The following is an 18,070-nucleotide window of genomic DNA, read 5'->3' as shown; positions in this document are numbered from 1 at the left end:
ACAACATCTAACAAAAGAGTCGATCGTCAAGAGTTCATACTATTTTTTCATCATTCTGAAAATTATTTACAGACTGTAGCTGGTCATTAGAAACTTCGTAAAAGGATTGCCAATTTTGAAAATGCTTTTCGTATACCTTTAAAGCAAATCCTATGTGGATCTCCAAAATATTGTTCCGGGCAGAAGCACACAGCGGTGCGATTCACAGCTATACAATCTGCGTTCTCCGCACACACCCCTCCTATATTACAAACATGAACACAACGTCTAGATTTGCACACCTCTACTCCTGAGCAATCGTTGTTATCGCAACATTCTTTATCTGACTTGCTTACAAGTACGTCTGTTAAATTTTTGACGGTTATTATTGGTAATGTTGTTAAGAACTCTGTAGTTGTATATTCTTTTAAGTCAGAATCGCCGTGTCTTCCTTCTAGTGTTGTTATGTCTGTTGTTACTACTTCTTCAGTTATTTCTCTACCACTAATTGTAGTTTCTTCTGCACCATGTATAGTGGTTTCTTCGGTACTACCTTCTTTACCCATCGTAGTTGATATTTGAACTTTTGAAGTTGTAAGATGTGATACTTCTTTTTCGGTAGAAGCTGTTTTTGCTAATCCCTCTGTGGAAGTACTACCTACATTGGTTGGTAATGATGAGGTTATTGTTTCCGCAGTGAAATTGGATATGGTACTCAAACTTTCTGCAAACGTAGTAGTTGCAATACTTTCTGTTACATTTAGTGTAGACGATTCTGTAAGAAATTGTTCACTAGTTCTTTCTGTCGCAGTACTTTCTGTAATTGTCATTATTTCTGAAAATGGTTTAGCAGGGTACTCTGTGGTAACAAATTCTTTTCCAGATCTTACTGTTGTTATTGGTAACCAACTGGTAGAATGATAAAAGAAGGTTGTTGGTTTTTCACTCGTTGCTTCGTTTTCAGTAGTTTGTGAAGGAGATTCTGTTTCATATCTAGTTCTCTCACTTGTGATAGTTGATTCAGTTGTTTCTCCTATAGCGGTTGATATAAAAGTAGTTTCAATTGAAGATTCCGTACTTTGTGAGGTAGTTACAGTAGGAGATGATTCTGTTATATACGTTGATTCCTCACTTATGTCAGTTGAATTGATTCCTTCAGTACTTTTAGATAATTCCATTGTAGTGCTTGGTATAGAAGTAGTTTCCTGGCTTTGCAATGAAATAGTACTGAAGTCGGTGACAGAAGTAGTTGTTTCGCTTCCTGTCTTCGGTTTCGTTGAAGCTTCAGTACTTTGTGAAGTAGTTACAGTAAGAGATGATTCAGTTACATACGTTGATTCCTCACTTATGACAGTTGAATTGATTCCGTCAGTACTTTTAGATAATTCCATTGTAGTGCTTGGTATAGAAGTAGTTTCCTGGCTTTGCAATGAAATAGTACTGGAGTCGGCGATAGAAGTAGTTGTCTCGCTTTCTGTCTTCGGTTTCGTTGACGCTTCAGTACTTTGTGAGGTAGTTACAGTAGGAGATGATTCAGTTATATACGTTGATTCGTTATTTATGTTAGTTGACTTGAGACCTTCCGTACTTTCAGATATTTTCATTGTAATGGTTGGTACAAACGTACTTCCTTGGGTTTCTGAAGGAGCACTGGACTTGGTAGCAAAAGTAGATTCTTCACTTCCTGTTATCGTAGTCAATCCATCTGAATGTGTCCTTGTCGTTTCCTCAATTGTAGCTGATTGAATTTCTTCAGTAATTTCAGATGTTTTCGCTGTAGTTGTTGATATGAAAGTAGTTTCTACTGAAGATTCGGATCTTGTAGTTTTCTGATTTTCTGGAGGAGAAACAGTGAGCTGAGTGCCAAGAGTAGTTTCGCCGCTTTTTGTTATCACTTCTACTGAAGATTTAGTACTTTGTAAGGTAGTTGATTCTTCTCCTTCACCACTTTCAGATATTTTTGTTACATGAGTAATAAAAGGTCGACTTGTGCTTGTAGTTGTCACTTCAGCCTCGATAGGTTGTGCTCCTGAAGTCATTTCTAAAGATATTTCTGTGGTTTCTGGGAGCTCTACTTCTGTTGGTTGATATACAGTAGTTGTTACATTATCAGTTGTTTCCAATGAAATTTGACTAAGTCCTTGAGTAGTTAGATTTAATATTGGTTCCGTTACAGAAGTAATATGGATGTCACTTATTGTAGAAGGCTCTTTAGTCAATATGATTTCTGATTGTGAGTCACCAGGTACCATTGATGTTTCAATAGATGGATATTCAGGAGTTACTGTTATATATAATTGGGCAGTAGTTGTTTCGGGGTGAACAAAAGCAATTCCTTCTGTAGCAGTATCCATTTCCTCAGGTAGAGTCCTGAACTCTAATGGTTCGACTGTAGTGTCTTCAAAGACGTACGTAGTTATTTGGCCTGTAGTTGATTGAACTTGTATTTCAGTAGTGATTGATTCTTCTATTTCTTTAGACGGAATTGTGACGTAATAAGGAGTGACAGTAACAATATCTTCAGAGGCAGTGGTTTCAGCATAGACTAATACTTTATCTTCGGGGGGTGTTGACACTTCCGGTATTTCTGAGATCACCTCACTTACAGTTGTTGTTCCAACAAATTCTATCGTAGCATATTCACCTTTTGTTGATAACTCTATGTCTGATGTTCCTAAAGACAACCCAGGTGAAGACGTCTCAAAACCTATTGTTGTTGTATGTGGCAATTTCTTCGTTGGATATTCTCCATCCGTTTTCATTTCTATGCCTCTAGTTGCTTCAGTTTCCTGAGTTTGGTTAACTAGAGACGTCTCTAGATCAATCGTTGTTGTTCCGACAGATTCCGTTGTTTCATATTCTGCTTCTGTTACCATCTCCAAGCCTCTGGGCGTCTCAGTACCCCGAGTCTGTTCACTTGAAGACGTTTCTAGACCTATCGTTGTTGTTTGTGGCAATTGATTCGTTGTATATTCTCCTTCTGTTGTTATCTCCACGCCTCTGGGCGTCTCAGTGCCCTGAGTCTGCTCAGCTGAGGATGTTTCTAGACTTATCGTAGTTGTTTGTGGCAATTGCTTTGTGGTATATTCTCCTTCTGTTGTCATCTCCACGCCTCTGGGCGTCTCAGTGCCCCGAGTCTGTTCAGCTGAAGATGTTTCTGGACTTATCGTTGTTGTTTGTGGCAATTGCTTTGTTGTATATTCTCCTTCTGTTGTCATCTCCACGCCTCTGGGCATCTCAGTACCCCGAGTCTGTTCAGCTGAAGATGTTTCTAGACCTATCGTTGTTGTTTGCGGCGATTGCTTCGTTGTATATTCTCCTTCTGTTGTTATATCTACGCCTCTAGTTGCCTCAGTTCCTTGAACCAAATCAACTGAAGGCATCTTTAGACTGATCGTTGTTGGTTCGACAGATTCCGTTGTTTCATATTCTCCTTCTGTTATCATCTCCAAGCCTCTGGGCATCTCAGTACCCTGAGTCTGTTCAGCTGAAGATGTTTCTAGACCTATCGTTGTTGATTGTGGCGATTGCTTTGTTGTATATTCTCGTTCTGTTGTCATCTCCACGCCTCTTGGAATCTCAGTAACTAGTGTCTGTTCAGCTGAATACGTTTCTAGACGGATTGTTGTTGTTCCGACAGATTCCGTTGATCCATATTCTCCTTCTGTTATCATCTCCAAGCCTCTGGGCGTCTCAGTACCCTGAGTCTGTTCAACAGAAGATGTTTCTAGACCTATCGTTGTTGTTTGTGGATATTGCTTTGTTGTATATTCTCCTTCTGTTGTCATCAACACGCCTCTGGGCGTCTCAGTACCCTGAGTCTGTGCAGTAGAAGATGTTTCTAGACCTATCGTTGTTGTTTGTGACAATTGCTTTGTTGTATATTCTCCTTCTGTTGTCATCTCCACGCCTCTGGGCGTCTCAGTACCCTGAGTCTGTTCAGCTGTAGATGTTTCTAGACCTACTGTTGTCTGTGGCGATTGCTTCGTTATATATTCTTCTTCTGTTATCATCTCCAAGCCTCTCGGCGTCTCAGAACCCTGAGTCTGTTCAGCTGAAGATGTTTCTAGACCTATCGTTGTTAATTGTGGCGATAGCTTTGTTGTATATTCTCCTTCTGTTGTCATCTCCATGCCTCTTGGCGTCTTAGTAACTTGAGTCTGTTCAGCTGAAGATGTTTCTAGACCAATCGTTGTAGTTTGTGGCGATTGCTTTGTTGTATATTCTCCTTCTGTTGTTATATCTACGCCTCTAATTGTCTCAGTTCCTCGAGTTAACTCAACTGAAGGCGTCTTTAGACCGATTGTTGTTGGTTCGACTGCTTCCGTTGTTTCATATTCTCCTTCTGTTATCATCTCCAAGCCTCTGGGCGTCTCAGTACCCTGAGTCTGCTCAGCTGTGGATGTATCTAGACTTATCGTTGTTGTTTGTGGCAATTGCTTTGTTGGATATTCTCCTTCTGTTGTCACCTCCACGCCTCTGAGCGTCTCAGTACTCTGAGTCTGTTCAGCTGAAGATGTTTCTAGACCTATCGTTGTTGTTTGTGGCAAGTGCTTTGTTGTATATTCTCCTTCTGTTGCCATCTCCACGCCTCTGGGCGTCTCAGTACCCTGAGTCTGTTCGGCTGAAGATGTTTCTAGACCTATCGTTGTTGTTTGTGGCAAATGCTTTGTTGTATATTCTCCTTCTGTTGTCATTTCCAAGCCACTGGGCACCTCAGTACCCTGAGTCTGTCCAGCTGAAGATGTTTCTAGACCTATCGTTGTTGTCTGTGGCGATTGCTTCGTTGTATATTCTCCTTCTGTTGTCATCAACATGCCTCTGGGCGTCTCAGTACCCTGAGTCTGTTCAGCTGTGGATGTTTCTAGACCTATCTTTGTTGTTTGTGGCAATTGCTTTGTTGTATATTCTCCTTCTGTTGTCATTTCCACGCCTCTGGGCGTCTCAGTACCCTTAGTCTGCTCAGCTGTGGATGTATCTAGACTTATCGTTGTTGTTTGTGGAAATTGCTTTGTTGTATATTCTCCTTCTGTCGCCATCTCCACGCCTCTGGGCGTCTCAGTACCCTGAGTCTGTTCAGCTGAAGATGTTTCTAGACCTATCGTTGTTGTTTGCGGCAATTGCTTTGTTGTATATTCTCCTTCTGTTGTCATTTCCAAGCCACTGGGCATCTCAGTACCCTGAGTCTGTCCAGCTGAAGATGTTTCTAGACCTATCGTTGTTGTCTGTGGCGATTGCTTCGTTGTATATTCTCCTTCTGTTGTAATCTCCACGCCTCTGGGCGTCTCAGTACCCTGAGTCTGCTCAGCTGAAGATGTCTCTAGACCTATCGTTGTTGTTTGTGGCAATTGATTTGTTGTATATTCTCCTTCTGTTGTCATCTCCACGCCTCTGGGCATCTCAGTACCCTGAGTCTGCTCAGCTGAAGATGTCTCTAGACCTATCGTTGTTGTTTGTGGCAATTGCTTTGTTGTATATTCTCCTTCTGTTGTAATCTCCACGCCTCTGGGCGTCTCAGTGCCCCGAGTCTGTTCAGCTGAAGATGTTTCTAGACCTATCGTTGTTGTTTGTGGCAATTGCTTCGTTGTATATTCTCCTTCTGTTGTCATCTCCTCGCCTCTGGGCATCTCAGTACCCTGAGTCTGCTCAGCTGAAGATGTCTCTAGACCTATCGTTGTTGTTTGTGGCAATTGCTTTGTTGTATATTCTCCTTCTGTTGTAATCTCCACGCCTCTGGGCGTCTCAGTGCCCCGAGTCTGTTCAGCTGAAGATGTTTCTAGACCTATCGTTGTTGTTTGTGGCAATTGCTTCGTTGTATATTCTCCTTCTGTTGTCATCTCCTCGCCTCTGGGCATCTCAGTACCCTGAGTCTGCTCAGCTGAAGATGTCTCTAGACCTATCGTTGTTGTTTGTGGCAATTGATTTGTTGTATATTCTCCTTCTGTTGTCATCTCCACGCCTCTGGGCATCTCAGTACCCTGAGTCTGCTCAGCTGAAGATGTCTCTAGACCTATCGTTGTTGTTTGTGGCAATTGCTTTGTTGTATATTCTCCTTCTGTTGTAATCTCCACGCCTCTGGGCGTCTCAGTGCCCCGAGTCTGTTCAGCGGAAGATGTTTCTAGACCTATCGTTGTTGTTTGTGGCAATTGCTTCGTTGTATATTCTACTTCTGTTGTCATCTCCTCGCCTCTGGGCATCTCAGTACCCTGAGTCTGCTCAGCTGAAGATGTCTCTAGACCTATCGTTGTTGTTTGTGGCAATTGATTTGTTGTATATTCTCCTTCTGTTGTTATCTCCACGCCTCTGGGCGTCTCAGTGCCCTGAGTCTGCTCAGCTGAGGATGTTTCTAGACTTATCGTAGTTGTTTGTGGCAATTGCTTTGTTGTATATTCTCCTTCTGTTGTCATCTCCACGCCTCTGGGCGTCTCAGTGCCCCGAGTCTGTTCAGCTGAAGATGTTTCTAGACCTATCGTTGTTGTTTGTGGCGATTGCTTCGTTGTATATTCTCCTTCTGTTGTAATCTCCACGCCTCTGGGCGTCTCAGTGCCCCGAGTCTGTTCAGCGGAAGATGTTTCTAGACCTATCGTTGTTGTTTGTGGCAATTGCTTCGTTGTATATTCTACTTCTGTTGTCATCTCCTCGCCTCTGGGCATCTCAGTACCCTGAGTCTGCTCAGCTGAAGATGTCTCTAGACCTATCGTTGTTGTTTGTGGCAATTGATTTGTTGTATATTCTCCTTCTGTTGTTATCTCCACGCCTCTGGGCGTCTCAGTGCCCTGAGTCTGCTCAGCTGAGGATGTTTCTAGACTTATCGTAGTTGTTTGTGGCAATTGCTTTGTTGTATATTCTCCTTCTGTTGTCATCTCCACGCCTCTGGGCGTCTCAGTGCCCCGAGTCTGTTCAGCTGAAGATGTTTCTAGACCTATCGTTGTTGTTTGTGGCGATTGCTTCGTTGTATATTCTCCTTCTGTTGTCATCAACACGCCTCTGGGCGTCTCAGTACCCTGAGTCTGTTCAGCTGTGGATGTTTCTAGACCTATCGTTGTTGTTTGTGGCAATTGCTTTGTTGTATATTCTTCTTCTGTTGTCATCTCCACGCCTCTGGGCGTCTCAGTACCCTGAGTCTGCTCAGCTGTGGATGTATCTAGACTTATCGTTGTTGTTTGTGGCAATTGCTTTGTTGTATATTCTCCTTCTGTTGTCATCTCCACGCCTCTGGGCGTCTCAGTGCCCCGAGTCTGTTCAGCTGAAGATGTTTCTAGACCTATCGTTGTTGTTTGTGGCAATTGCTTTGTTGTATATTCTCCTTCTGTTGTTATCTCCACGCCTCTGGGCATCTCAGTACCCTGAGCCTGCTCAGCTGAAGATGTCTCTAGACCTATCGTTGTTGTTTGTGGCGATTGCTTCGTTGTATATTCTCCTTCTGTTGTCATCAACACGCCTCTGGGCGTCTCAGTGCTCTGAGTCTGCTCAGCTGAAGATGTTTCTAGACTTATCGTTGTTGTTTGTGGCAATTGCTTTGTTGTATATTCTCCTTCTGTTGTCATCTCCACGCCTCTGGGCATCTCAGTACCCCGAGTCTGTTCAGCTGAAGATGTTTCTAGACCTATCGTTGTTGTTTGTGGCAATTGCTTCGTTGTATATTCTCCTTCTGTTGTCATTTCCAAGCCACTGGGCATCTCAGTACCCTGAGTCTGTCCAGCTGAAGATGTTTCTAGACCTATCGTTGTTGTCTGTGGCGATTGCTTCGTTGTATATTCTCCTTCTGTTGTCATCAACACGCCACTGGGCGTCTCAGTACCCTGAGTCTGTTCAGCTGTGGATGTTTCTAGACTTATCGTTGTTGTTTGTGGCAATTGCTTTGTTGTATATTCTCCTTCTGTTGTCATCTCCACGCCTCTGGGCATCTCAGTACCCCGAGTCTGTTCAGCTGAAGATGTTTCTAGACCTATCGTTGTTATTTGTGGCAATTGCTTCGTTGTATATTCTCCTTCTGTTGTCATTTCCAAGCCACTGGGCATCTCAGTACCCTGAGTCTGTCCAGCTGAAGATGTTTCTAGACCTATCGTTGTTGTTTGTGGCGATTGCTTCGTTGTATATTCTCCTTCTGTTGTCATCAACACGCCTCTGGGCGTCTCAGTGCTCTGAGTCTGCTCAGCTGAGGATGTTTCTAGACTTATCGTTGTTGTTTGTGGCAATTGCTTTGTTGTATATTCTCCTTCTGTTGTCATCTCCACACCTCTGGGCATCTCAGTACCCCGAGTCTGTTCAGCTGAAGATGTTTCTAGACCTATCGTTGTTGTTTGTGGCAATTGCTTCGTTGTATATTCTCCTTCTGTTGTCATTTCCAAGCCACTGGGTATCTCAGTACCCTGAGTCTGTCCAGCTGAAGATGTTTCTAGACCTATCGTTGTTGTCTGTGGCGATTGCTTCGTTGTATATTCTCCTTCTGTTGTCATCAACACGCCACTGGGCGTCTCAGTACCCTGAGTCTGTTCAGCTGTGGATGTTTCTAGACCTATCGTTGTTGTTTGTGGCAATTGCTTTGTTGTATATTCTCCTTCTGTTGTCATCTCCACACCTCTGGGCGTCTCAGTACCCTTAGTCTGTTCAGCTGTGGATGTATCTAGACTTATCGTTGTTGTTTGTGGAAATTGCTTTGTTGTATATTCTCCTTCTGTCGCCATCTCCACGCCTCTGGGCGTCTCAGTACCCTGAGTCTGTTCAGCTGAAGATGTTTCTAGACCTATCGTTGTTGTTTGCGGCAATTGCTTTGTTGTATATTCTTCTTCTGTTGTCATTTCCAAGCCACTGGGCATCTCAGTACCCTGAGTCTGTCCAGCTAAAGATGTTTCTAGACCTATCGTTGTTGTCTGTGGCGATTGCTTCGTTGTATATTCTCCTTCTGTTGTCATCTTCACGCCTCTGGGCGTCTCAGTGCCCCGAGTCTGTTCAGCTGAAGATGTTTCTAGACCTATCGTTGTTGTTTGTGGCAATTGCTTTGATGTATATTCTTCTTCTGTTGTCATCTCCACGCCTCTGGGCGTCTCAGTACTCTGAGTCTGTTCAGCTGAAGATGTTTCTATACCTATCGTTGTTGTCTCTGGCGATTGCTTCGTTGTATATTCTCCTTCTGTTGTCATCTCCACGCCTCTGGGCATCTCAGTACCCCGAGTCTGTTCAGCTGAAGATGTTTCTATACCTATCGTTGTTGTCTCTGGCGATTGCTTCGTTGTATATTCTCCTTCTGTTGTCATCTCCACGCCTCTGGGCGTCTCAGTACTCTGAGTCTGTTCATCTGAAGATGTTTCTATACCTATCGTTGTTGTCTGTGGCGATTGCTTCGCTGTATATTCTCCTTCTGTTGTCATCTCCACGCCTCTGGGCGTCTCAGTACTCTGAGTCTGTTCAGCTGAAGATGTTTCTATACCTATCGTTGTTGTTTGTGGCAATTGCTTTGTTGTATACTCTCCTTCTGTTGTCATCTCCACGCCTTTGGTCGTCTCAGTGCCCCGAGTCTGTTCAGCTGAAGATGTTTCTAGAATTATCGTTGTTGTTTGTGGCAATTGCTTTGTTGTATATTCTCCTTCTGCTGTCATCTCCACGCCTCTGGGCGTCTCAGTACTCTGAGTCTGTTCAGCTGAAGATGTTTCTATACCTATCGCTGTTGTTTGTGGCAATTGCTTTGTTGTATATTCTCTTTCTGTTGTCATCTCCACGCCTCTGGGCGTCTCAGTGCCCTGAGTCTGCTCAGCTGTGGATGTTTCTAGAATTATCGTTGTTGTTTGTGGCAATTGCTTTGTTGTATATTCTCCTTCTGTTGTCATCTCCACGCCTCTGGGCGTCTCAGTACCCTGAGTCTGTTCAGCTGTGGATGTTTCTAGACCTATCGTTGTTGTTTGTGGCAATTGCTTTGTTTTATATTCTCCTTCTGTTGTCATCTCCACGCCTCTGGGCGTCTCAGTATCCTGAGTCTGTTCAGCTGAAAATGTTTCTAGTCCTATCGCTGTTGTTTGTGGCAATTGCTTTGTTTTATATTCTCCTTCTGTTGTCATCTCCACGCCTCTGGGCGTCTCAGTATCCTGAGTCTGTTCAGCTGAAAATGTTCCTAGTCCTGTCGCTGTTGTTTGTGGCAATTGCTTTGTTGTATATTCTCCTTCTGTTGTCATCTCCACGCCTCTGGGCGTCTCAGTACCCTGAGTCTGTTCAGCTGAAGATGTTTCTATACCTATCGTTGTCTTTTGAGGCGATTGCTTTGTTGTATATTCTCCTTCTGTTGTCATCTCCACGCCTCTTGGCGTCTCAGTACCCTGAGTCTGTTCAGCTGAAGATGTTTCTATACCTATCGTTGTCTTTTGAGGCGATTGCTTTGTTGTATATTCTTCTTCTGTTGTCATCTCCACGCCTCTTGGCGTCTCAGTACCTTGAGTCTGTTCAGTACCCTGAGTCTGCTCAGCTGAAGACGTTTCTAGACCTATCGTCGTTGTCTGTGGCGATTGCATCTTTGTATATTCTACTTCTGTTGTCATCTCCACGCCTCTTGGCGTCTCAGTACCTTGAGTCTGTTCAGCAGATGACGTTTCTAGACTTATCGTTGTTGTTCCAACATATTCTTTCGTTGTATATTCTCTTCCTGATGTCGTGTTCACGTCATTGGTTATTCCATTGTCTTGAGTCACCTCCGTTTTTGGCGATTCCTCCGGTGTATATTCTTCCCGAGTTGTCTCAGTCAGGCGTATTGTAGATATTTCAGGCAATTGAGACGAGGTATATCCAATAGAAGTTTCTTGATTTAGACCCAATGTTGTTAAATTGGATCCTTTTTCTGTTCCGAATGTCATTGCTTCGGTGGTAATTTCAAGTTCTCCACGTGAACTTCCTTCAGTAGTTTCCTCATTAGCGGTAGTAACTGGAGGGGTAATACTCTTTTCAGTAGTAGTAAATATAGATGTTAAAGTAGTATAAATACTCGTTAGAATTGATGGTTTTTCAGTAGATATTTCTTCATAAGTACTTGTCGTAGTAGTTTCGGGATACATAACAACTTTTCCTGTGGTAGTTTCCATCTCTTCTGGGAATGTTCGCGATTCGATTGGTTGATACGTAGTTGTATATGTTGCGATAATTTCCTCGGTGTTTGTTATGCCAGGCTGGGTAAATGTTAGATTGGTAGTAGAGGTAGTAGCGTTTGTTATTTGTGAAAAAGTCACATTTTGTGTTTCGGTTAGTGGGGCGGGTGTGGTCACCATATCTGTTATTTTAAAAAACAACAAAATATCAGTTAGTACCTAATATTTACAACATTACTGGTATCGTGTTGGGATGAAATGGTTTAGTGCATGCAATGTCATAGCAAAACCACAACCAAACTTTTCACAATAATTTACAGAGGTATATACATTCAAGAAATTATTCAACTTCTACTTACTAAGAGATAGTTTTGAACATTTTTGACAATTTATTTATTAATTTTAGTCATCGAAATAAAGAAGTGAAATTACAAATAAAGCGTTGAACGTTGTCAATTTTATTAACTGTCAAAAATAACCTGCTATCCCTCGGATTAAAGGAAAACCCCGAAAAATAAGAGTATATTAGAATACGATGAAAATCGCTTTGCTTAGTCACAAATATTTAAAAACTGTGTTGCCATTTTTACAAATAATTTACAATGAACCACCATATCGGTTAGATAAAAATATACAGTTAGATGATAATAAGCTGCAACAGATAAAATCATTTTTAAAAATACCATTTCAGATTTAAACATTTTAGAAGAAGCTTACCCCTAGCGGCACGATTATCCATTTATTTCCACGTGGTAGGATTAGGTTTTTGGATAGGTAGCGATAATAAAAACAGCAACACATGATGATCGAATAAAAAATATAATGAATACTTACCCTCAAGGCACGCTCCTGTTATAGGGTCACATGATAAACCCGGCGGACAGTGTGTACATAGGGGTATTCTAGGTTCTCCTGAAATAAGAATGAATTCTAAAATAGTCATCAAGATACTCAAATTTTTGGTTTTTAGTTGATAGTAACGGTAATGTACTAGTTCTCTTTTGATCAATCTAGAAGAGGAATATTTGCAATGTTCTCTTTGAGAAGATTTTGAGATAAACGTGACTCAATGTTTTCCTGGCTTATAGCCAGATAATAGATTTAGATTAAGATGATTTCAGATTCATCTTGTAAACATAACAATATTTACCCGGCACGCATTGACAGCCGTCACATTGGAAGTTAACATTTCCACAATCTTCATTCCTTTGGCACTGGCATACTGAAAAATAGATAGACGTATAAATCCATTTTATTTGGGTAATACACGCAAATTGATTGTAATTTATTACGTTGGAGATTTTTAATATATATTACCTTTAACACATACTGGTTGATGGTCTTGTACTTTACAGTCATGTGACTGCGTACACGGGTTCGATACGGCGCAAGGGTTTTGACATTTTTTGTTTATACACGCTAGCTGCGAAGTACACTCATCATGTGAGCGGCATTGAACATCTAAATAACAATATAAAATACAATAAAATAAATCTGTAAGTTACTGTGAATAGTTTTACATATCATCTTTCAAAACTGTAAAAATCGACAGGTCACGCCTAAGATTTTCCTTATTAAATTTATTTTATTTAAATTTTTCATTTTGAGTTAGTTTCAAAAGATGATAGTGTGGTCGAAGATCATTTAATGACTTCAAGCTGATCACATAGACAGTTTTGTAATATTTAAATTTTAACAAATAAATATGATATGAAATTATTAATTTGCAGTTGTATATTTAGCATATATAATTCGCCCATGAAGTTACACTCATTAGTTGAATTGACATCTGTCATTTTTTGTTGCCTTCTGTTATCTTTTGTTGTCTTTTGTTGTCTTTTGTTGTCTTTTGTTGTCTTTTGTTGTCTTTTGTTGTCTTTTGTTGTCTTTTGTTGTCTTTTGTTGTCTTTTGTTGTCTTTTGTTGTCTTTTGTTGTCTTTTGTTGTCTTTTGTTGTCTTTTGTTGTCTTTTGTTGTCTTTTGTTGTCTTTTGTTGTCTTTTGTTGTCTTTTGTTGTCTTTTGTTGTCTTTTGTTGTCTTTTGTTGTCTTTTGTTGTCTTTTGTTGTCTTTTGTTGTCTTTTGTTGTCTTTTGTTGTCTTTTGTTGTCTTTTGTTGTCTTTTGTTGTCTTTTGTTGTCTTTTGTTGTCTTTTGTTGTCTTCTATTATCTTTTGTTGTCTTTTTAGTTTAAAACACTTTGTTTTTTTAATAAATTTCCAATTGATATCAGCAAACAAAATCTACTTCTGCTAAATCAGTACTATGTAGTATTACTTCTTTCTGTCTCTTAATAAAATAGTATATAACCAGCTAAGTCAATTGAGCGTAATTTTTGTTTTCATCTATAATTGTATATTCATTAGTATGTATATTACGCTTTATAAACAATGACGTTGTTTCAAGGTATAATATATAATAAAAAAAAAAATCTAAAAGCGATCTAATAGTACTACTATATCTAACAAAACGAATACCACCAGCTTCCCATCACCAAGGAAATGAAATATATATACAATTTATACAAGCATTTGACGATTAGAATATTTATCGAATGATAAACGATGATCCCATGCAATTTTCCAAATATCCGTTATATTTCTGGACTCTCCTATGTTTCCAGGTTTCTTTTTTCTTCAAAAACTAGCTAAATTGAGGTAACAAATCAATTAACCATGGATAAATAAAGCAAAACAAATGATCTTGTAGTTTCACGTTCAATTCGTTGATTGAAGAACAGCAATTGAATTTGTAAGCCGTTAAATGGAGCTTTATATTATGCATTTCTTCCCAATAAACACAGACATTGATAATTAATAATTTAAGAATACTACATTTGGTATACAATTTTGTATAAAAGTTTTTTATCGAATTATAAAGAAAATAAAATATTTGTAGGAATTGACGTGAATGTTTTTTTTTGTTTGGAATAAAAATAGAATTACATAATTTAAAGCTTTCTGTTTATGGTTCAAGCAAATCGAAATATTCGAAAAGTTCAAGTGCTACCTGAACCATGCATTTTTGATGGATGTCCAGCAGTCCCAAAACGTTTACCTTGTTACAGGATCCGTTCGAATGATATTTCGGGTTAGAGCTAAACAAATGTTAATCCATTATAAAAAGAAATAGAGAAATTGTTTAATTTTGTTTGTTTAAAGTTCAAAAAAGTAAAAGTTCAAGACGTTGTAAAAAGGTAAACCGATGTAGCATGAAGAGTTTACTGCGCATACACTCAAAAAAGTAAAATAAAACCCGAAAGCCGATATAATGTTGTCGCAGCACAGCACTAGAAGAAAATCTGAACCCAGAATGAGTGTTTACCTTTAACGCATCCATATTTAGGATCTGTTTTATAACCTGGAGGACAGTACTGGCATTTTGGTTTGTGATCTTCCACGAAGCACGGAGTATTTTCCGGGCAATTGGCAGTTTTGCAGGGATCTTCGCATCTAAAAGCTCTGCAACTTTGATCTGCAGGACATCCATTATCTCTCAGACAAATGGATAGTGAAGGTGTACAATTCTTTAAGCAGATACACACCGGTTTGTGGTTCGATACATCGCAACTTTTTTCTGGTGGGCATGGCGATTTGGTCGTTGCCGTACACGGATTTTGACAGATACCTTCGATGCACGCTTTCTTGTCTGAACAATGGCTGTCTTGATAGCATTCAGTATCGTCGGGTGCGCAAGAAATCTCGCCTTTATCGTTTACCAGAAAACCTTTCTTACACACACACGTCGGTCTATGATGGTGTACTTCGCACTTTTTATTTCCTCTACATTTGAAGGCTTTATTTTCACAAGGATCTATACATTCTCCTGTAGCTATTTCACAAGCTAAATTATCTGAACAGTCATTATTGGACAAACAGTGAATCTTGTTGGGTCTTCCGTTTACTTGCAAACATTTTTCGTCCGGATGACAAGCTGTACTAGCGATACCATTGTAGCATTCCGGACATGAACATCTCGGTCTGTGTAGTATGGTCTCGCAGAGGGCGTTCAAACCGCAGGCTCCTCTCAAAGTACAAGGATTAACACATTGGAAGTTGAGGCAAGCTTTATCTTGAGGGCATTCTAAGTCGCTGTTACATTCAGCAGCTACATCGAGGTGGGCAAGAAAAGAAAGCAATTTTTTATAAGAAAACAAAACCGTAGAAAAGGATGCACAATACATTCGCATGCGGGCGTGACAAAGATAGTCAGAAAGATGGAGAGAAATGAAAGAGGCCATCTCAACATGACCGTACAAAGCGGCAGTATTTACAAGCATCTATAGCTTTGTAGATTTTTAGGGTAACTATAGACAAAAATGCTAATATACAATAATCAATGTGAGAATGCTCCTTTCATCCTACAGAATTCAGATATAGGACAAGTGTTAATAATAAATATAAAATCGTTTAATTTGCTAATTTTTCTTTGAAAAATATCAAAAATATCTCATAAACTTTTAGTAACATTTTATGAAAACATCCAAACCGTAAATCTCAAAACAAGTCCTATTAACTATGAAGTGAATCTAGATTGTAATGGATAATATACTTGTAGTGAATCTTTATAATTACAATTTTGTAGCTAGAAAATTCAAATAGCAGACAGTTGATATCGTTAAATTACTGAAACGAGATCTACCAGTAGATGGTGATAAATGGCTGGATGTTTCTCGTACTGTAGTGTATAAGATTATCGACCAATAGTTTTCTGATATATTCCAGATCTCGCACCAAGTGACTATTTTTTTTTTGTTAATTTCTTGATGTGGAAAAGCACTGTTTTTTACTAATTTTGTATGATCAAACGGACTTTAGTTTTGAAATAAGCTTCTTATTATGTATAAAACTGAATTAAAATTTCTAGATATTAATACTTTTTTGAGTAGACTTGTGTTTTTGATTTTAGACCTTCAATATTTTATAGGTTTTTGTAATGGAAATATTTTTTGACGTTCCGATCTGATTATCAAAGTACAATAGAATTTTCTGTTTAAAATCAAATTTAAATATACGAGAAAAAAGATGAAATCATTTCAATTATTTTTATTATTTATAAAATAGAAATAGAAATTTATTCATTGGTTAATACATCAATTCATATATTCATACGAATATTTACACATAATTTCCAGGAACTAAAGTAAACTAAAATGGTTTTAGTTTACCTTCAGTCTGAAGGCTCTGAAGAAGGTAACTTGGATAACAAAACGCGCGTCATACAGTGAAATTGTGAGTGTTGGTGTAGTGCTATAAATAAATAGTGTGTTCAGTATGAATCTCACAAACGGTTCCAGGAATTCCAATTTAGTTGAGAATCTGTGTATGGTTAAAACAGATAATAAGTTCGAAACATCAAACCATATAAAAAACCATCATTTAACAGAATAGACCTAAAATCAAGAATATATTTATAGGATGTTTCTGTATTCGACCGATAACGTTTTACCACAGAGAGATCTCAATAAATGAGGCCTTACGGGGGCTAGTTGCTGAGATATTAAAGATCAAAAATTTGCCATAAATCAAGAACTCCTTTAAATACTTCTTTCAAATTTGGTGAATGATACGCTCCTTAATAAAGTAATATTTTGACATAAACAGACATTGGAAAAATTTAAGAAGTGGCGCCCAGTCAAGGTTAGGTGACATTTTTATCTCCCTATTTTTTACCCCACTGGAGCGGAATTATTTTTTAATTTTGTTTTAAATTGCCTGATTTTTTTAGTTAAAAAACTAATAATCTTTTATGGAGCTAAAATTAATGGTGTAGTGTAGAAATTTGTCTCTAAAAAGTCTGCAAGCAAGTAAGTAATTTAACAAATTAATTAATTATTCATTTAATTTCGAATGATGATTAAGCGTAAGTAGTTCAAAACAAATAAAAATTATTCTTAATCTCAATTTCAAACAAAAATGTATCAAAATAATAACAAAATTGGCAATTAAAATAAAAATAATAATAGCACAAATTAATTTTAAACAACACTGTATTTCAATAATAACAAAATTGACAAAGTTACAGTAGTTATTCAAACTGTTAGCCGCTTACTTAAATATACTTTTTACACCGTTTTGTCATTAAAAAACGTGTCTTTGAGAATAAACCTCGATGGGATTGAATTATTTGTGTCGCAGCTTGAATTCTAGCTATTAGATCTTGCTTTGATTCGATTATTGTTTCGTATACTAAGGACTTCATATAGCCCCATATAAAAAAATCGATAGGATTTAAGTCAGGTGATCTTGGAGGCCGGGCCCTTCCAGCTTTTTCTAAAACGTCTGTTTAAGTAATTTCTTGCCGCTGCAGCAAAATGAACAGATGCCCATGTGTTGTCTAATATTTAACGGTACATTCTCCAACAATTCATCCAACATTTATTCCAGAAATCGCGTATAATTTGCTCCATTTAATTTATTTGGTAAACTGTAAGACCCGATTAAGCAATTTCCAACCGTACCCACCCACAGATTAACCGAATATTTAGACTAAAATCCGCTTTCACGAACAAATTGCGCGTATTTTCTTCATCCCAAAAGTGACACCGTTCATTTTAGTTTCATAAAAGGTTATTAGTTTTTTAACTTAAAATAATCAAACAATTCAAAACAAAATTAAAAAAGAATTTGCTCCAGTTGTGTAAAAAATAGGGGGATAAAAGTGACAACTGGTTAAATTTTATTAAGTTTATTTATGTCAAAATATTTCTTTATTAGGAAGCATATTGTTCACAAAATTTGCAAAAAGAATTTAAGGGCGCTCTTGATTTATGGTAAATTTTTGATTTAAAATTTTTAACACCCTATTTCTATATTAAGATGAATCATTTATTGAGATCTCTCCGTGGTAAAGCGTTGTCGCTCGATTATAGAAACACCCTGTATAGGAACATCTAAGACATGATTATTTTCGAATGACACTTCGATTTTTTCAAAATAGTTTACTAGATCTGAATTCTATAGTATACTTCTTTTTACGATATTTGGTGCACCTTTGTGTGTGGTACATACTTTCCTAAATAGATGGT

At 38.7% G+C, this 18,070-nt stretch overlaps 1 protein-coding gene across 1 annotated transcript in view; it reads right to left on the bottom strand.

Annotated features, from left to right (window-relative positions):
- LOC130900700 (uncharacterized) overlaps positions 1-18,070 on the bottom strand; it is a 254,210-nt gene that overhangs the window by 84,932 nt on the left and 151,208 nt on the right. The window contains 4 exon segments of the mRNA XM_057811483.1: positions 11,883-11,960; positions 12,199-12,270; positions 12,366-12,509; positions 14,368-15,150. Of these exon segments, the coding sequence (XP_057667466.1) occupies positions 11,883-11,960; positions 12,199-12,270; positions 12,366-12,509; positions 14,368-15,150 (1,077 nt within the window).

The sequence above is a fragment of the Diorhabda carinulata genome, chromosome X, assembly GCF_026250575.1.
Source record: "Diorhabda carinulata isolate Delta chromosome X, icDioCari1.1, whole genome shotgun sequence".
Classification (NCBI taxonomy): domain Eukaryota; kingdom Metazoa; phylum Arthropoda; class Insecta; order Coleoptera; family Chrysomelidae; genus Diorhabda; species Diorhabda carinulata.
This window is presented reverse-complemented; position numbering and strand designations above follow the sequence as displayed.